The sequence below is a fragment of the Hemicordylus capensis genome, chromosome 13, assembly GCF_027244095.1.
Source record: "Hemicordylus capensis ecotype Gifberg chromosome 13, rHemCap1.1.pri, whole genome shotgun sequence".
Taxonomy (NCBI): domain Eukaryota; kingdom Metazoa; phylum Chordata; class Lepidosauria; order Squamata; family Cordylidae; genus Hemicordylus; species Hemicordylus capensis.
Window position 1 is genome coordinate 19,177,113 of NC_069669.1, and position 20,954 is coordinate 19,198,066.

Below are 20,954 nucleotides of genomic sequence, written 5' to 3' on the forward strand. Positions count from 1 at the left end.
CAGAGAGTCCTGTGGTTGTCTTTGGTAGAAGACAGGAGGGGTTGTGACCATGGCCTCCTCCCACGCAGTTTGAGATTATGCCTCTCAGCATCTTCCTATATCACTGCTTGCCAATATAGGCATTTCCCATAATCTGGGAGACATACCAGCGGGGATTTTAACCGGCAAACTCTTGCTGCCTAGGCAAGTTACTTCCCCACTACGCCCTACAGGGGAGTAAATTCCATGGGCCACAGGACTGACTTCCGAGTAAAAAGGTTTAGGATTGCTCTATAAGAGAGATTCATGGGGAAAGTATGGGTTCTCAACCTTGGTTCCCTAGATGATGCTGGACTACAGATCCCATCATCCATAACCACAATGCATGGGGATGATAGGAGCTGTAGTAAAACTGGGGAACCAAGGACACATCTGAAGCTGCCTCAGTAATGTTCTTTCTGATGTGATGGGAACCATGAAGCATTGGTACTATAAAACTGGCATGTAATGTACAGGGCACAGAGGTTAAAGAAGACAAAATCAAAGGAGCCGTTCTTCCTCTTCCTGAAACAAATTGGTCACGGTTCCTGACAAAAGCACCAGGAAAGAAAGTACCATAGCAATTTTGACAGTTAATTCCAGAGAAAGTGGGAGGGGTGCAGATTCCCTATCTCCCACCCCCATCTCCATCATTAAGATAGCAACACAGCTCCAGGTTTTTTGTTTTTTGTTTTTTTTAAATCTGGGCAGGGCCCTTTTGATTTCAGATGCACAAATATCCAAAACAGCATTTATAGCATGGGATATCCCATGAATGTTGGCAAAGTCAAAGTATGAAAGTGGTGATGCAAATAAAAAATACTGGTTGACATGAAGAAAATTACTCAAATGAGTGACAGAATTTAAAAGAACAAGTTAGGCATTTAATCTCAATTGTACTACTTGGAGTAAATGTCCTCATTTACCCAGGCACTGAGGTGCTTCACATGATTTTGTGAAGCGCCTTGATGAGGTCTGTGGGAAATGAGAACATCCAGTATCACACCAGCCATGATTTATTGTGGCCCAATAAAGTGACTGGCCCAGTGAGCTTCATCACGGAGTGGGGATTTAAACCCAAATCTCTCCAGACCTGCTCTGACCACCATGGGATGCTGGCAGTTCCTTTTGCTAAGGGCATGCTCGTAAATAATAACAAGCAGCAGGAGTTTGCACAGTTTTTCAGCTTGCTCGGTATTATGGAAAGTTAGACACAAGCAGATGAATGATTTGTAGGCAGGAGGTCCCAGGTTTTGAATCCCTGGTGGCATTTCCATATAAGGCTAAGAATGACTCCAGTTTGGCACTTGGAAGAAGCCTCTGCCTGTCAGTGTAGGGAACACGGAGCTAGATTGACTCAGTAAAAGACAACTTCCTGTGTTGTATATCTACCCATGGCACTGGCCCTCTGTACACACCATAAAGGGAAGCTTTATTTATTTGTCAAATTTGTATGCCACCTCAAACTTCCATCTCTGGGGTAGCTCACAATGACAAAGAAAGTTCAAACACAGAAATAAAAACCTTACAACAATTTAAAACCACAATCAAACTAAAAAGCTTAGGTGAAAAGGTAGCTCTTTAAAGATGTTTTTAAAAGTTTTCAGACTCCCTGTCTGATCTTGGCAGGGAGGGGAATCCAGAGCCTTGGGGGAGCAACAGAGAAGGCCCACTCCCACCAGACCAAGCTGGTTGCAGGAGCACCTCTCTGGGATGATCGCAATGGGATTCCACAGAGATAACTGCTGCTGAGTCCCACATATCCAGAATTAGTCTGCAAAGCTGCAGTCTTCTGAGTAGGTTTGCCAAGTCTCCAGCAATCAACACCAATCTCCAGATTGCTATTTGACAGTAATTCTGGAGGAGAGCTGGCCTTGCGGAAGCAAGCACGAATGGTCCTTTTTGCTAAGCAGGGTCTGCCCTGGTTTGCACTTGAATGGGATACTATATATACACGTGAGCACTGCCAGATATTCCCCTCAGGGGATGGGGCTGCTTCTTGCATGCAGAAGGTTCCAAGTTCCCTCCCTGGCAGCATCTCCAGTCAGGGCTGGAAAGAGACTCCTGCCTGCAACCTCGGAGAAGCCGCTGCCAGTCTGTGTCGACAGTACTAAGCTAGATGGGCCAAGGGTCGGACTCGGTATAAAGGCTGCAGCTGCTTCCTATGTTCCTAAATGGTTTGAGATTGGCTTGGGGGCGGGGGCCATTTCCAGGAAATGCTTCAATTAGGATTTGCAGCCCTAAGCCTAAACAGCCTTTGCCTCATTAGGAAATCCCAGCCCTGTGCATTCTTTAACTCAGAAGCAAGCCCCGCCGCCTGCTTCCTGCCAGGAAGTGAGTTTCCCCATACAGTAACCCCGCTCAGCGTGCTTCCATGTATATACTAGGGCAGCCCTGCGCACGCGCGCTCCAAAGGAAGCCCTTCCTTGCCGCTTGGCAGAGCGTTCTCAAAGGCGCAGGCTGTGATTGGCCAGACCCTGCGTGGGTGGGGCGGAAGAGCGAGGGGAGCAGGAGCAAATGCCTGGCTGAGCACTGCTTTCCTGTCTCCCTCCCTGTTCCCGCGTATGTGGCCTACACTTCCCAGCACACTCCGCGTGCGAGGGAGGGGAGAAGCCTCCCTGCGCCTTTCCTTCACCCCCCCGCTTCCTCCCCCCCATGACTACATTTCCCATGAGAAGCCGCGCGGGGGGCCCTCTCCGCGCACACCCAAGGGCGTCCTGCGGAGGCAAGGGGCGCTCTGGGACCTGTAGTCCGGGCGCTGCGGAGGCGGGAACGGTTCCCGCGCTTTTTTTTTTTGTAATTATTTGAAGCGGCGCCGCTCCCCAGGACTACGTTTCCCGTCAGGCCTCGGGAGCTCTCCGCTTCCCGGCTCCTTCCTCCCCTCTCGTTGCCCCCCCGCCCCTTTCCCAGTTTTGGCGGAGACATTTGCGAAGCGAGTCTCTCCAAGATGGCGGCGTGGGGAAGGAGGCGCGCGGGCCCCGGCAGCTCCAGCGGCGGCACCGCCAGGGAGAGGTGAGCGAGCCAGGCCTCCCCACGCGGGTCTGGTGGGGGCCCCAGGCGGCCCGGCCCCGGCGCGCCCTCCCTCTCTTCCTCCCCGTCCCTCAGGAGGGCACAAGCCAAGCAGCCCCGCCGGGTCAGCCAGGCCCCCCCAGCAGGCCCGCCCCGCCTCCGGCCTCCCCAACCGCGGCCCCTCAGGGAGCCCACAGGCCGGAGGGGAAGGGCCTGCAGGCTGGGGGTAGTCCCCCTAGGCCAGTAGCCCCCCGTAGACCTGCCCTCCCTGATTTGCTCCGAGCCCCCTTTTAAAGCCGTCCAAGCTGGTGGCCATCCCCGCACCCCGTGGCAGAGAGTTCCATAGACCCACTGTGCACTGGGTGGAGGAGCCGCTGCCAGTCTGTGAAGACAACGCTGAGCTGGGTGGACCCATGGCCTGGCTTGGGCCGCTTCCTCCTAGGTTCCCTAAATTAACCCCACCCCCAGTTTCGTGGGGGATGAGCCTTGGCTGCCAGTGTGGCCAGAGGCGGAGAAAGATTTCTGCCCATGCTCTCTACTCCGTGCATGATTTCATAGACCTCTACCATGTCTCCCCCTCAGTCGCCTCTTTTCTAAACTAAATAGCCCCAGGTGTTGTAGCCTTGCCTGGTAAGGAAGGTGCTCCAGGCCCCTGGTCGTCTTCGTTGCCCTCTTCTGCACTTTCCCCAGTTCTGCAATGTCCTTTTTGAGGTACAGTGACCGAAGCTGTACACAGTACTCTAGATGTGGCCGCACTGTAGATTTGTATAAGGGCATGATAATGTTAGCATTTTTATTTTCAATCCCTCACTTAGTGATTCCTAGCATGGAATTAGCTTTTTTTCACAGCTGCCGCACATTGGACACTTTCAACAAGCTGTCCACCACGACCCCAAGATCCCTGTCCTGGTCAGTCACCAACAGCTCAGACCTCATCAGCGTATATGTGAAGTTGGTGTCCCCCCACCCCATGTGCATCACTTTACACTTGCTTACATTGAACCACACTTGCCATTTTGTCACCCACTCCCCCAGTTTGGAAAGATCTTTTTGGAGCTCCTCACAATCCCTGGTGGATTTGGCTACCCTAAATAGTTTAGTGCCATCTGCAAATTTGGCCACTTCACTGGTCACTCCAACTTCTAGATCATTTATATACAAGTTAAAGAGCACTGGTTCCAGCACAGATCCCTGGGGGAATCCACTTCATACTTCACTCCATTGTGAAAACTGTCCATTTATTCCTACCCTCTGTTTCCTGTCCTTCAACCAGTTACCGATCCACACATGAACTTGTCCCCTTATCCCATGACTGCTAAGTTTACTCAAGAGCCTTTGGTGGGGAACTTTGTCAAAAGCTTTTTGGAAGTCCAAGTAAACTATGTCAACCGGATCACCTTTATCCACATGCCTGTTGACACTCTCAAAAGAACTCCAAAAGGTTAGTGAGGCCAGACTTGCCTTTGCAGAAGCCATGCTTGTTCTCCTTCAGCAAGGCCTGTTCTTCTTTCTATATGTTTAACAATTTTGTCCTTAAGAATGCTTTCCATCAATTTACCTAGCACAGAAGTAAAGTTAACCGGCCTATAGTTTCCCAGATCCCCCTGGATCCCTTTTTGAAAGTTGGAGTTATTCCAGTCCTCTGGTACAGAGCCTGATTGTAGGGACAAGTTACATGTTTTTGCTAAGAGATCAGCAATTTCACATTTGAGTTCCTTCAGAACTCTTGGGTGGTTGCCATCTGTCTTTGTGATCTGTTAATTTTTAGCTTTTCAAGACAGTTTAGAACATCCTCTCTCATCTCAGTTTGGCTAAGTACTTCAGCCTCCAAGCCTGAGAAGCTCAGTTCCAGATGGGTATATGGTCAGTATCCTCCTCCGTGAAGACAGATGCAAAGAACTCATTCAGTTTCTCTGCAGTCTCCTTATCCTTCTTATTTAATAATCTGTTTCACACTCTCATCATCTAAGGGTCCAACCGCCTCCCTGGCAGGTTTTCTGCTTCTGAGATACTTAAAGAAAATTTTGTCATTCCCCTTGACATTTGTAGCTATATGCTCCTCCAACTCTCTTTTTGCACCCCTTATTGTCTCCTTGCATTTCTTTTGCCAGAGTTTATGACCCTGTTCTCTTCTTTTGGGCAGGATTTCCATTTCCAGAAGGGAAGTCTTCTTCCCTTTTATAGTTCCCATGACTCTAATTGTTAGCCATTCTGGCATTGTCCTGAACTTGGTGGTACCTTTCTTCCTTCTCTTTCCTCCCCATTAAGCCTCAGAGGGGGGTGAGGCGCTGGAGGGATGGGTGGGAAGAAGGGCAAGGGGGTGGGGGGCATGTGGTGGAATGGAGGGAGGGGGCAATGGGGGTAGTTTTGGGGGTACAACTTGTGGGGTGGCAAAGCTTTGGGGATGCAACTTGTGGGGAGCAGGGCTAGCATGGAAGATGTGGAAGGTGGCAAGGGAGGATTGCTATAGGGATAAAACCAGTGGCTTAGGGGCACAATGGAGGGGGATTATTGTAGGGGTTGGGATGGTGATCTTTTGAATTGGGAGAGAGTTTGGGGAATTGAAGGAAATATGTGATCTGCTGATGTTTCAGGGTAGGAGGAGATTGGGGGCTCAAGAAAGCAAGGTCTGAGGTCAGGGTGGGAAGTCATGGGGTGTTGGGGGGCAGAGGCTCAGAGATAAGGTCTGGGTTGCAGGTCACTTGGTGGAGAGGTTGTGGGTGCAGGAAAGAGAGGCCAAGCCATCCGGCCGTGGGGAGGTCAAGTTGGGGGCTGTCAAGGCATCGGGAGCAGCTTGTGCCTGCTCAGGGTTGCAGGGCAGAGTCCAGCAGCATCGCAGACCTGGGTGAGGAGGTGATGGCATGGGGGCTGGGGGACAGCCTTCCCCTGTGGGGGTAGAAAAGTAGGTTAAGCAGGCCTGGGGCAAAGGAAGGCCACTCCCAAGCGGCCCTTGACCTAAAGGGGGCTTCCTTCAGCGCTGCTCTTAAAATCTATTTTAGAAGGCTGCAAATGCTCCCTCCCATAGTCCTCTGAAAGTGACCTCTTTGTGCACAGCTGCTAGTGCTGGCTGAGTGATTTGTGTGTTTTAGGGCGTTGAGGCATTGTCCTGGATTTGGAAGGTGCTGGCTGAGAGCTGCCATTGAGTGAGCCCCATGGCCATCGGCTGTGGCAGGCCAGCTCTGGCCATCCGCACTTGTGAATGGGACAAGTTAGCTCTCTGTGGAGGTCATTTACCTGCTCGTCAGGTCCTAAAACTCTGGATTAAGTTCTGAAGTTTGGGAATCTGAAATCTCCTGCTGTCTGTTAGAGCTAACTTCTGAAAGACCAGTCATTGCAAAGCAGCCGTCTTACCTGGAAGTTGCCATTTATGTTAGCTTATATTCTGCTGCCCAGTTCCAATGATTCTGGCAAGCTTCCCATGCATAATTTTTGTTTATTGCGTTTCCCCATGATCGCAGAACGAGGACTTCTGACAAATTTTTACTGCTTTTTAGGTAAGGCTTCAGAGAGTGGAGAAAAGTAATGTTCTCTTGAAACACCAGTGGAAAAAAAGTTTGATAGTATTTATGTAAAACTAATTGAAACCAAGAAGGAACAGATGAAATGAACGCTTCCCTTTAAAGCTTCCAAGCTAGAGGTCAGTGTAACAACATTACTTATAGTAAGTGGAGTGTCTGAACATGTACCAGTGGCCTGTTGAGGCAGATGAAGGGCAGGCTCTGGAGGAAGGACCGTGAAAGTCAGCACAGTTGTTTGCTTCTCTAAGAGTTCGTGGGTTGGGAAGCTGATGTGTGTAGCTCATGGACGAAGTAGCTCCAAAATTCTGTGTAGACACAACAGATGGCATACAAGTTGGCTGCAAACCAGAATGTGAAACTGTAGTTTGAAATGGGTTTGTAGACCTTGGTTTGCATTAACGATTATATCCACACCAAGCAAACCATGGTTAAGGCACTTCCCCCACTTCTCCAGCCCTCTCTGTGCTTGAAACGTTACAAGCCGGTCTTGCTGGTGTCTCTGTAAACACACTCTTCGGAGGCGGTTTCACTGTGTGTTTGGGATCTTAACAAATGAGGATGCAACAAACCATGGTTAGTACAAACCATGGTTAGCACTAATCATGATTGATATTGTGACTACACTGGGCATAAGTTTTGGAAAGCAGTGTATAGTATCTGATAATATGACCTGTGTAAGTATTAGCTCTGTTTTCTTATACATGGGAGTAAGAGTAGCAGCTACTTTATCACTACTTATATGCAGCTAACACAGAATTCTTAGTCCAAACCATCCGGTGTGCTCAGATCTCTTGTTTTCTGGTTGAAATCATCTTAGCGACATTGTGCTGTGGCTTCTCTCCCTTGGGGAGTTGGAAATGCCCCTGTAGGGCTCTGCCAGTCGTCATCTAGGATCCTTCTTAACTGTGTCTTTGACTGTCACTGATGCAATTTGGATACCAAGCAGATCTGAGATTCATCCACAAACCACAGAGTTTGTGCACTTGGCATGGTAGCTGTACTTCTTTAATTTGTGATACCAAATTTCTGTTACATGAAGCCACATTTCTTATCAGAAGTGTGGGTTTTGTGGCATTTTTGTTTGTTTTTTAGTTACTGTCACTGTGTTCTGTTAGGCAAGTGGTCTAAAGAGAGGCTTGTTGACATGAGAGAGTGTCAGAAGGATAATGAATAAAATGTGTTCTGACATGATGACATGATGGTATCTGGTCATATTCAGTAATATATATGACCAAGAGAGAAGAGCTGGTCTGGTGGCAGCAAGCATGACTTGTCCCCTTAGCTAAGCAGGGTCCGCCCTGGTTGCATACAAATGGGAGACTAGAAGTGTGAGCACCACAAGATATTCCCCTCAGGGGATGGAGCCGCTCTGGGAAGAGCATCAAGGTTCCCTCCTTGGCAGCATCTCCAGATAGGGCTGAGAGAGACTCCTACCTGCAACCTTGGAGAAGCTGCTGCCAGTCTGTTTAGTCAATATTGAGCTAGATGGACCAAGGGTCTGACTCAGTATATGGCAGCTTCCTAACTTGGGAAGCGTCATTTTGAGTTGGGCTGCCACTGGCTGTTCAGACTGCTTTTTATGTAATGGCATTGGACTCTGGTTGAATATTCCACAAAGCCAAAGATACCCTCATGAAAATAGTGGCCTGCCTTTAAAAAATAACAACAACTACAATTGTGTCATGTACTCTCCTCTGAGGCAGGCTCTTGCCCACAGCCTTGCAGGAGTTGGGGTCTGGGCTCTCTTCCCTTTTGTGTCAGAAGCAGGCAGTAGAAGTGGCAATTTTTGTTTTTACTAACCCTTTTTGCTCTTTTGCTCTGTAGCTTTTTGTTTACATTTCACCTTAAAGTTCCAGACAAGCTGAGCAAAACATTTTGATCTCTGAAATGCTAATACTTTTGCCTGTCTGTATTGTGAGCTGGAAATAATGAGCTTTTCACAGCATTTGTCGGTGGAGAGCCAGTGTTGGGGTAGCAAGCATGGATTGTCCTCTTTGCTAAGCAGGGTCAGCCCTGGACTGCATTTGGATGGATGATTACGCATGAGCGCTGTATGATATTCCCTCTGGGGGATGGCTCCTCAGTAGAGCATCTGCTTGCCTGCTGAAGGTCCCAGGTTTGAATCCTGCCATCTCTATGTAGGGCTGGGGAAGACCTTTGCCTGAAATCTGGGACAGCCACTGCCAGTTGACGTCCCTGGTTCCCTCCCTGGCAGCATCTCGAGGAGGGCTCGGAGAGACTCCTGCCTGCAACCTTGGAGAAGCTGCTGCCAGTCTATGTAGACGATACTGAGTGAGAGGGACCAAGGGTCTGACTCGGTAGAAGGCAGCTTTTGCAGAGGAGCTGTAGCTCAGTGGCACCGTAGAGCCTCTGCTTTGCATACAGAAGGTCCCAGGTTCACTCCCTGTCAACATCTCCAGGTAGGTCTGTGAAACATTCCTGCCTGCAACCTTGGAGAGCCATCTCCAGTCAGTGTATATAGACAGAACTGAGTTGGATGGACCAGGGTTCTGACTTGATGCAAGGCAGCTTCCTATGTGACTTGGGGGGGGGGGGTTTGGTAAGCAGCGTAGGCCTCTTTCCTGTTTTGCTTCAATTCTGTTAAATTAGTGCTTCATTTGAAGATCTCTGAGTGCTTGAAAAGTGTGACGTAAATGCTTAGTTTTATGGCATGACCATTCTTTGACCAAACATTGTAACCAGACACGGCCTGGTTTCTCTTGCCAGAAGAGCGGATCAGTGCGTGGAAGGTCTTCGAGCCTTATCTGCACAATGAAGAAATTGGCATATTTGACCTTAATGAGAATTTCAGTGAGCTAATGAAGATCCATCCATCTGTTTGCATGCCCTTGTCCTTTTCAAGACTCCTGCTGAAGCGGATGTAGCAAATGGCTGCTCTCTTCATCAAACCACCTTACACCAAAGAGCACAAGTTGGATGCACGTTCTTGTGTTCACTTCTGTCGTGTGGCCCTGAGCTTCTAGAACAGAATTGCATCTCTTCCTGCAGGGCATGTTGCAGCTAATGGGGGACAGAACAGGAACAGACCAGTGCAACAAGACAGAATTATTCCAGTAATATCTGCAAGTTTTCTAGGCAGCTTTAAGGGTTTGCCTGTCACCACCGATAGGCTGATTCTTCATTAAACTAAAAATGCTTTTTCTTGTCCAATGTTTGAGAGCTATTGTAGTGCAGTGGCCAAGAAACGGAGTCATTAAGCAGAAGGGCAATTCCAAAGGTAACGGAATCAGACATGTTACCTCTTTTTCAGTGATTGTAGCCTTAAGGAAGTTTTCAGGTTGATATTACATATGCCCACTGGCAAGATAACATCTCCTACTACTATGAAGCTATATTTTACAAAACCCTTAAGTATTATAGGTCGTGACTGAAATGTGCAAGATATGTTGGTAATGGAATTGGAAGCAATGTCCAAAAATTATGATTCCATTACTGACATATTTTGCATGTTTCAGACACTACAATATTTGTTCTGTAAAAATATGGTCTTAGAGTAGGAGATGTTTTCTTGCCAGTGGGTTATATAGAATATCAATTTGAAAATTTGCTTTTGTCTATGGTCAATGGAAAAAGTGGTAAAGGGCCTGATTCTGTTGCATGACCTCCTGGGCAATTCCAAGGGTAACTGAAGGGCTTTCAATGCTCAGAAGTGCTAAGTATTACTTCTGTCATCTTATTTCTGTTCTCATTTCAGCTTCCACTCTTTTTTTTTCTTATTCTTAATCCAAAAGAAGTACCCTCACCTGTTCTTGAAATAGCTCCTGGGATCCTAGTTGTATTCCTACCCTCTCTTTAAAGTGAATATGCCCTTCTGTCTGGTCAGATATGCTGAAGCATGCTGTTTGGTTTTGTAAAAGCAGTGGCAAGGTTAGGGCTTGAATATAATGTCGACTGTGAATAACAACAAAGATATCGCAGCTCTACCCTTTGTGAAACACCATTCACACCATCAGTCCTGGGAATCTCTGCTTGGCAAACTGTAGAAGGGGTGAAGCTATTTCTATTCAGCTCTGAATCTGCAGCCTTTCATGCTGCATGAAAATCTGCTGTGCCTGTTCACATTTATTGCGCTCTTCTTTATTCTGATTTCCCCCACTCGCTCTGAGTATGGCTTTGTCCTGAACGGCAGTGTGTGGATTGCTGCTTTGAGGCTCCCCTCCTCAACTCTGATCTGCAGTTCCTACCTATTCTTGCAGCTCTCTCCCCCCTGCCCCCGACGATCTTAACAAGCTATGTACTGGTTTGGTGACAGTGATGCCACACTGTTCAGCCACAGTTGAATCTTTGCAGCACATAACAGTGTCTGAGCCTAGATCTGTTGGTACAAAGAGGCTGGTCTGCAATAGATCTGGTTAAATTTGGCTGTGTCAAATGGCAACAGCCCTAACAAGCAGATATTAAATTATATAAAGATTTCCTGATCATTCTAATGCAGCTGGTTTTGTTGCTGTTGATGGGCTTTTGTTGCCATAGTGATTTGTGCTATCTTTGTGTAAGCCGCCTTGAGTGTAAAGTGGGATGCATACCTACATGTCTTTTTATTAGGGCTCTCTTAGCTTATATCAATGTATTTCAATTAGTCTTTGACCTGATGATTGTTTTGCATTTGATCAATTGCAGACCAACACTTCAGTATCGGTGCCTTTTGGAAATTTTGAAAGAGGTGTAAGAAGTTATTGCTTTGCAGTTTATTCAGAAATTACCACTCATTGTGAGGGTGAAAGGGCTATCTTTAATATTCTCTCCTTTTCATTCCCTGTGACATAGTGAAAAAACCTGAGAGAATAATCATTATGCCCTTAAAATGCAGCCTCCCATCAGCTCAGAAAAGCTTTAGTTCAGCAGTTACCAGCCACAGGTTCTCCAGTTGCTGGACTACAAATGTTATTACCAGCTGCCATTTATTGATTAACTGAGTCAAGACTGTGAAGAGACTGTAGAAGTCCCATAGACCAACACTCTGTCCCATTTCTGGTTGCAGCTGAGCTGCACTCTTATTTGCTTTGTTTTCCTTTATTACGATAAACTTCATATCTCAGGACTTGACAATTCCCAGACGCCAGGGAGCCATGGCACCTAGAAATTTCATTGTGATACTTAGACAAGGCTATCCAGAGGTAGAGTTATTTAATAGAATCTTTATTTGTCCCTTTTTCTGTTCCAAGTCTGATTTGTAAAGGGGACAAAGAGGAACCCACTTATCTGCCTCTTCCGCAGTGTCTATCACTAAGCCCAGTACTTTTCTTGAGTGTTCATTGTCTGGCTTCTAAATTTTTGGGCTGGCTCCTAGATCCAAAGAAAGTATGTCAAGGTCTGTCATATCCTGAGTTTCGATTCTTAGTTGTAAAAATGCTCAGTTTCCAGACGTATCTGGTAGTCAGGGTGTCTTGTGCTCAGCTTCAGCGGGGGGGTGCCCTAACTGGTGAATAAGTTTAATTGCTGATGAGACTGTGCCATGGAGGTGAAGAGCCTCTGTGGATTCCTCTCTGCGTGCCTCTTGGGCTGCTGAACCTTTCTCCTGTTCAGAGGGAGGGTTTTTCTGGCCACACCACCACATTCACACTCTCCCTCCCAGCGAGGCAAACATCATTCCAGACAGGCACTAAATAAACTCCGTGCCACACAAAGCTTCTCTTTGTGTTGTGCGAGAGGGTCTAGAGAGTGGACGCGGGGCATGCACAGCTGCTCTAAAGCTTTGTCCCACCCTCTGGAACAAAGGTGGCCTTTGGCTGGGTGGTATCTCTCGGGATCTGGAAAATGCTCTCCCCTGACACGGTGGCTTTAAAATGTGCTGCTATTATCGGCGCTCTGTGTCCCCAACACAGTTGCTAGGAGGGCTTCAGTCCCTGGCTGTTCCAGCGAGAGCAGGACAGGAACACAGGAAGTTGCCTTATACTGCGTCATCACATTGATCTCTGGGTCGTTTACACCAGGGATGCATAACTTCGGCCCAGGTCCTCTCCCTGGCAGCATCTCCAGGTAGGGCTGAGAAAGACTCCTGCCTGGTACCTTGGAGAGCTGCTGCCAGTCAGTGTAGACCGGGACTGCACAACTTGGGCCCTCCAGCTGTCGTTAGATTGCAGTTCCCATCATCTTCTGCCCAAAAGGCAGGGATTATGGGAGTTGTAGTCCGACATCTGCCGGTGAGCTGAGGATGTGTAGCTCTGGTCTATACTGACTTGCAGCGGCGTCTCTCTAAGGTTGCAGGCAGGAGTCTCTCCCAGCCCTACCTGGAGAAGCTGCCTGGGGCCTTCAGCGGGCAAAGCAGATGCTCTGCCACTGAGCTATGATAGTTTCAAAGCACCTACTGATGCGGCTCCAATCGTTGCTAAATTTCCCCAGCCTTCCACCGAGACTCAATTTTTAAAATTTTAATGTGTTGTTAATGTGTTTTTATCTATTATGAATTTTAAATGTGTTATGTTTTATGTTTTTAATTCTGTACGCCGCCTAGAGATTTTTATGCTAAGCGGTATATAAATTCTAATAATAATAATAATAATTCAATAAAAGATCCTCTATAGGGCTGAAGAGTGGGAGGAGTCAATTTTGTTGCTTTGAGCTGGAGCCCTCTTTTTAAAAAAGTGTGTGTACATGTTCTCTCTCTCTCTCTCACACACACACACTCTCTCTCTCTCTCTCTCTCTCTCTCTCTCTCTCTCTCCTGGTTCCAGAGTCAAATATTGCTCTTTAGGTCCTGCAAGACCTTCTGCATGCAAAGCAGATTCTCTTCCATTGAGCTACAGCCCCACACTGCACCCCCTTTTAAAGTGTTCTTCATGATGTACGCGTGTGTGTGTTCTCAAACTGGTTTCTAAATATATAGGTATGGAGTTCAACTCATCACTAGTTACCTGTATCCCTCCCTCTGCTGTCTTCTGTGTCTAGACTGTAAGCCCCTCAGGGCAGGGAACTGGCTTCTCATTCTTTGTACAGCTTCTTGCATGCGGATGGTGCAATAATTAATAATAAATCTGGAATGATATTTCTGTCCTTCCATTCACAGGTCCTTGCCAAATTGTCTACAGCTTTTTAAAGCCATCTGAAAGCACTGATCTATTGGCAATATTGCCATTCCCTTAGTAGCTTTGTGAGAGGTCCTTGAAGTGCAGTAACAGATCTCGTCTCTGAGCAATCTCTAGATCTTTTCTGAAATCTTAACTACTACCCCAGAGCAAGCCTAGATATACCAAACTAGCCTCTGTTAAGAAAGCACAGCAGGATCCTGTCTTGTGTATTTCCCTATGCAAGTCATGCAAAATGTTGATTTTTGGGGAATCGAAAAAAAGGTCATATGGTTAAGGAAGGAGATTTGAAAATGTGTGGCCAGTGTCTGCTGGTCAGACACCAGCAGAGAACGCTGTACAAAGGAGAACGCTGTACAGTTGTTTCAGAGGTTGTGGTTTCTGTGTTCCCGGCCCTGCTTCTTCTGCCTCAGTTAGGCGTGTCCGTGGCCTCCTCTAGAACGTCACGGGTTGTGTCGAAACATGAGACCTGAAATACTGCTGCTCAACGAATGAGCATTATTTAAAATCATCCAAAGCACAAGACTTTGGTTTCCTCAGTGCAACACTTGGAAGTTTTGCAAAAGGCGCGTGCAGAAGGCCCCAGGTTCAGTCTCGGGAATGACTCCTGCTTGAAAACCTGGAGAGCCGTTGCCAGTCAGCGTAGGCAGTCCTGAGCCGGATGGACCGCTGGCCTGACTCGGCTGAAGGTGGCTCCCCATGTTCTGCTAAGGAGGTTAGCCGTCGGCAGCCTGCTGAGCCTAACTCTGTCTTTCCTTCCCTCAGGGTCACCTTGTCTGCCACGGACTGCTACATTGTCCACGAAATCTACAACGGGGAGAATGCTCAGGACCAGTTTGAGTACGAGCTGGAGCAGGCCCTGGAGGCCCAGTACAAATACATTGTGATCGAGCCCACGCGCATCGGGGACGAGACGGCCCGCTGGATCACCGTCGGGAACTGCCTGCACAAGACGGCGGTGCTGGCCGGCACTGCCTGCCTCTTCACCCCGCTGGCCCTTCCTGCAGATTATTCCCACTACATCTCCTTGCCAGCCGGCGTGCTGAGCATAGCCTGCTGTACCCTCTACGGGATCTCCTGGCAGTTTGACCCCTGCTGCAAGTACCAGGTGGAGTATAACGCCTATAAACTGTCCCGCCTGCCCCTGCATACGCTCACCTCCTCCACTCCTGTGGTGCTGGTGAGGAAGGACGACCTGCACAGAAAGAGACTGCACAACACGATAGCACTGGCTGCCCTGGTGTTCTGCGTCAAGAAGATCTACGAACTCTACGCTGTATGATTGCGGTCGGGGAAGGAGAAACCCACAAAGACAGACACACACACACACACACACGGCGTATTAAAGACTCCCGCAGTAACATTCAACTTTTTCCTCCAGAAGTGGTGGTGCCTGGGAAGCAGTCTGGTTTATCCGGTTTTGTTGTTTCTCCCCCAAAGCAAGCGGCATGTCACTGGTGCAGCAAGGGGATGTTTGGTTCTTCCTTACGCCTCAGACACGCAGCTGCAGTGCGAACAGAACACGCTGGGAGTCCAAGTCAATAATGGAATGTCCATGAAAGGAAACGATTCGCGGGAGGGGGTGTGAGCCTTTTTTTTTTTTTTTTTTGAGAAACCTTTAAGTATATTGTTTAATTGTATTCTACAGAACCAGCTCAAAAGTGATCACTGACCATTCATTAAAGGATGAGAATTTCAAAGGGTCTTGCTTTCTTTTTGGTGCGGAAGGTGCCGCTGGAGAAATGGCTTTTCAGGGAGGCTTGAGTCATTCTAGCAGCCATCGTACAGAGGGACATCTTGATGCATGAGCTACAGCAGGGAACTTCACTATTTTTCAGGAGGAGGCCACTTAGGCAAACCCCCCCCAAAAAAAACCTCCGGTGTGAGAGCCATTTCCCACCGTGCTGACTTCTGCACAGAACTGTGCTTTTTCCAGTGCTGGAAGGGCCCTTCAGGAGAGATGGAGCCCTCCCCTAAAGGCTCTAGGAGGAAACTGCTGGGAAGGGCGACACTTCCCGGGATTCCGTGCAGGCCTTCCAAGATGGCCCAGGGTTCAAGAGGGCTCTCTGTCCCTTAAAGAAGCCCCCCGGTACTGGGCAGGGCACAGCACTCCATAGTGAGAATGACACCTCCCCGTCGTGCCAGGGGGACTGTCTTCAGCTTCACACAGGTCCCATAAACCACTAGGGAGCCACTCTGAGGGTTGACAGGGGATGCCACTGGCTCCCGGCCTTGCAGTGAAAGACACTGAGCTACAATCGGGGAATTCAGGGCCTCCTGGAGAAGGGCTCACTCTTGGCTGCAACCACAAAACTGTCCATCTCTCGTGTTCTCTCCCTCCGTGTCATGGAGTCCTGAAGGGCAAACCTCTGCCTAATTCACTGGAGTCCGACTTTGCCAGCCTTAGCCAGCTGGACTATGAAAAGTAAGCTGGCAGCATACCTGCTCTCCAGCCCAAGAACAACCGATCCTTGTCATGCAGGAAGAGTTAAGGCAAATCCAGGAGAACACAATGCTCAGCAAAGGCGAGGCCTGCAGCAGCTGCAGTGCAGCTTGTGCTGCGTGTTGCCACTTCTACCTAGTGGCAAGGCAGTTTTGTGGAGCCCACTGAGAAGAATTCTCTGCTGCTAAGAACTGTGTAGGGATTTGATCACTTCTGCAATGGCCATCCCTCCTCCTGTAACACTTCCCCTGCAGGATTTCGGTGTGCTCCACAGCAGCTGAGGATGAATCTGCCCCATTGTATGCTCTTCCACCAATTTCTGTTCTGAATCGAATGCCCAGTGAACTGTGTGCAGCTTGAAAGCGACCAGAATATTCTAAAGGAATTGCCCAGGCAATCACATGTTAACCTCTGTGTTTTTAAATACCACAAATACCTGCTTTTGAATATCGTAAGCAAGCAAGTGATCTCTAAATTGGCCAGGAGCGACTCCCCCCCCCATGATTATTTTAAATGACAATATCTGCTTTGCATCTTTCTGATAAAACCCATCAGCTTTTTTTGTGGGTGGCATTTTTTCTTGAGCATCCACAAAGTATAGGCGAAACAGGAGGCTGAGCACATCCTACAATGCTTTGTTCGAATCAGTGCTTTTTTGAAATTGTATGCTTCTGTTCACCTTAACTGAGCAAACTTTTGATGCCTGGAGAATAATAAAACATCAAATACCTCAGGTGGTAGCCCTGAGTAGAGGAGAGCTGGTCTTGTGGGAGGAAGCATGAATGGTCTTTGCTAAGCAGGGTCTGCCTTGGTTTGCATTTGAATGGAAGCCTTCATGTGTGAGCACTAAGATATGAGGCTGCTCTGGGAAGAGCATCTGCTTGCTTGCATGCAGAAGGTTCCAGGTTCCTCCCTGGCAGCATCTCCAAGATAGGGCTGAACATAAGAACAGCCCTGCTGGATCAGGCCCAAGGAAGCCCATCTAGTCCAGCATCCTATTTCACACAGTGGCCCACCGGATGCCTCTAAGAAGCCCACAGGCAAGAGCAGAGGGCATGCCCTATCTCCTGCTGTTACTCTCCTGCAACTGGTACTCAGAGGCATCCTACCTCTGAGGCTGGAGGTGGCCTATAGACCTCCGGCTAGTAGCCGTTGATAGACCTCTCCTCCATGAAGTTATCCAAACCCCTCTTCAAGCCATCTGGGTTGTTGGCTGTCACCACATCTTGTGGCAGATAAATTCCACAAGTTGATTATGTGTTGTGTGAAAAAGTACTTCCGTTGGTTGGTCCTAAATTGTTTGGCCATCAATTTCATGGGATGACCCCTGGTTGTAGTATGATGTGAGAGGGAGGAGAATTTCTCTCTATCCACTTTCTCCACACCATGCATGATTTTATAGACTTCTATCATGTCTCCCCGCAGTCATCTTTTTTCTAAACTAAATAGCCCCTATGTGTTGTAGCCTTGCCTCATAAGAAAGGTGCTCTAGTCCCCTGATCATCTTGGTTGCCATCTTCTGCAATTTTTCCAGTTCTACAATGTTCTTCTTTAGATGTGCTGACCAGAATTGTATGCAGTACTCCAAGTGTGGCTGCACCATAGTGTTGTATAAGGGCATTATAATATTAGCCGTTTTATTTCCAGTCCCCTTCCTGGAATTGGCAGAGAGACTCCTGCCTGCAAGTCTGGAGAAGCTGCCTCCAGTCAGGGCTGGAGGCAGTAATCAGTAATGCAAGGTGTAACGAAGCCAGGCATGCAGAAAGCTGAATAGGATGTTATGGAAGGATAATTTGAGGTGAAGCTCCCAGTTTTGGCAGTAGCCCCCTCCCCCCAGGGTTCCTAATTTCTCCTCTCATACTGTTCCCCATCAGTGTGTAGTGCGTGGCACTTTTCACAGCCTAATGGGGTCTGTTTCTTAATCTTTCCCTCTAAATTGTCAATTTTAAATGGGCAATTCTCCAGGTACCCTAGATGTGCCTGCTCTGCGGGAAAGTGGCGCCCATCTGACTCCGAGAGCCAGCTCTGAGCTTGAGAACTGATCTGGGTCATCTTAGCTGCGCCTGTACCGGAATCTCCTTTGCCTAACATGGTCGCTGCAACCAGACCTCTGTGCGGTCAAGAGAGTAACCTTGAGAGGGCATCCCACAAGGACAGAGCCAAAACTCGGGGCTATCTTTAGCCTGTGGCATCTGGTGCAGCAGGCAAAGTGCTTGCTGCAGCTTCTGTTCAGTGGGTCAGTTTGGCCAAGGGTTGAAATGCCCCAGTAGATTCCTGGGCTTCTGTTCCCTTGCTGCAGGACGAAGTAGGTATCCCCACAGAGAGAGCCAATGCAGCTGCTTCCTTCATGCTGGTTTTAGGCTGGACGTTTTCCTAAGAAGAGCAGCTCTTCGAAGAAGCGGCTTCCTCTTCCTGCCACTAATAGTCACTCACCTAGACTCAAGGTTAAAAATATGGAGTGGGCAGTTCTATTTACAGCCAGCTACCTTTTCAGCACCTCCAGGAGTGCGGGAGCAGGTGCTGAAAGGGTGTGGCCACTGCAGGGGCTGGCTGTTGGCTCCATGTGTGTCACGTAGGCAGCACAGAGAGCCTCTTCGAAGGAACCTGTGAGTGGGGATAGCTCAGAGGCGAAGTATCTGCTTGGTATGCAGAAGGTCCCCGGCAGCGTCTCCAGCTAGGGCTGGGAAAGACTCCTGCTTGGAACCTTGCAGAGCGGCTGCCAGTCAGTGTAGTCCGGGGCTGCACCATTTGGGCCTGCCAGCTGCAGGACTACAAGTCCCATCATACACAGTGGCCAATAAGCAGAGATGATGAGAGTTGTACTCCCAACAGCAGCTGGAGGGTCCAGGCTGTGCAGCCCTGATGGAGGCAATACTGGGCTAAAAGGAGCCAGGGTCTGGCCTCAGGTAAGGCAGCTTCTTATGTCCTTAGGATGCTGGGAAGGAAAGGGGCAAATCAAACACACACATGCACACTTGCCACAAACAACTCTGCTTTCAAGAACCAGACCTTGAAAGATTTCTGAATTTGGCAGGGAAAATAAAAGGTGGAGAGGGAGGCTGGTACTACCACCAGGAGCCTTCGTATTTATTCATTTATTTATTTCATAGTCCTCAGGTACCAGAGTTGATGGAATCTGGGTGGAGCTCTTGGCAGCACGGCTTCCTAAATGAGCTGGTGGTGTTCCAACCCTCGTACTGCACTAGTTCGAACCTTCGCAAGCACTTATTTCCACCAATATCCAGTTTTACATAAGAAGCTGCCAGCTATGGAGTCAGACCATTAGTCTGTCCAGCTCAGTATTGTCTTCACAGACTGGCAGCGGCTTCTCCGAGGTTGCAGGCAGGAGTCTCTCTCAGCCCTATCTTGGAGATGCTGCCAGGGAGGGAACTTGGAACTTTCTGCTCTTCCCAGAGCGGCCCCATCCTCTAAGGAGAATGTCTTGCAATGCTCATGTCTCCCATCCAAATTCAAACCAGGGCAGACCCTGCTTAGCAAAGGGGCCATTCATGCTTGCTCCCACAAGACCAGCTCTCCTCCTCTGCTCTGTAGCTATACAGATGACCACTTTTACTCATCTGCACCTGATATATGAATGGTAAACGCCTTACCACGTGGTAGATAACCAACATGGTCATAGGCAGGAGCACCCGTGCTGGGCTAGTTTGGCCGTCTCAGTGGGTTTTTGGGCCGCTCATACGAGACAGATCAGCTGCAGGATGCTGGAGTTCTGCCCTGGAATCAGATGAGACAACAGTGAGCACAGTAGAAGTCGTTCCTGTTCTAATTCTGGCTCTTTTAATAGTAATTAGTGATCAGGTCTAGTTGCGAAGGAATTTGTTTCCCCCTTCAACACGGTAGCTCTCTCGAAAAGTCAGCTTCCTGACTCTGTGTGCGTCTGAGGGGTTGGCTGTCGCTCTGTCCCTTCCACTTTTCCTCCCTGCTCTGATTGTGCTGGCAGAAGGAAACTCTGACCGACTCTGAGCTTAATGGTGGGAGTAGACACAGGCTGCTCTTGGAGGTGCTGGAAACCGGCGGGGTTTGGGTGATGAGTTAAAGGGTCCCTTCAACTTTTATAGAACTGTGTCTGGTTTGGCGAATGCAGGTAGGGACAAATTCTTCCTCACACAACACTAGAACTAGGAGGCATCCCATGCAACTGATTTCCATATTTAGGACCGACAAAAGGAAGTGCTTTTTCACACAGTGCATCACAAATCTAAGGAATTCTCTGCCATGGGACGTGGGGGTGTCAGCAGCTTGGTTGGCTTTAAAAGGGGCTTACTACTACTACTACTACAATATTTATATACCGCTCATCAGCCAAAGTTCTCAAAGCGGTTTATATAGAAAAATAAATAATACACAAAGAAGATGGTTCCCTGTCCTCAAAGGGCTCACAAGCTGTAAAGAAACATAAGGGCACATACCAGCAACAGCCACTGGAGGAGGGATGCTGTTCTGGGGTTGGAGAGGATCAGTTGCTCTGGCTGAATCTGAATCTGGCTTTGACAGATTCATGGTGGACAGGTCTATCAATGGCTACTAAGAGGCAGGATGCCACCATATACCGGCAGGAGGTGTGTGTGTGTGTGGGGGGGCTACCTCCGGCTCCTGGTTGTGTGGCTTCCCAGAGGGATCTGCTGGGCCACTGTGTGAGACAGAGTGCTGGACTAAGTAGACCTGAGACCTGCTCCAGCCAAGCTGTTCATGTTCTTAGCTAAAAGTTAATACAGGTCAATCCAAGCTGCTCCTTCAGCAACCGAGCTGCTCACATCCAAGCATAAGGCTGCAGCCTGGAACTGCTGAAGGACTCTTCAGCAGGCAGGTCTCGGGGATAAGAGGTAACTGGTGCGTCTGAGCCTCCTCCCTTCTCCCCCTTCCCTGCTGCTATTTAAGCCCAGGTGATAAGGACACGTC

General features: G+C 48.5%; 1 protein-coding gene across 1 annotated transcript; it reads left to right on the forward strand.

Moving 5' to 3' along the window:
- The first annotated feature begins 2,522 nt into the window (after positions 1-2,522).
- TMEM11 (transmembrane protein 11) lies at positions 2,523-15,291 on the forward strand. The gene is made up of 2 exons (XM_053276355.1): positions 2,523-3,030; positions 14,357-15,291. Exons 1-2 carry the CDS (start codon positions 2,966-2,968, stop codon positions 14,871-14,873), a joined length of 582 nt encoding a protein of 193 aa, XP_053132330.1. The 5' UTR covers positions 2,523-2,965; the 3' UTR covers positions 14,874-15,291.
- The last annotated feature ends 5,663 nt before the right edge of the window (positions 15,292-20,954 follow it).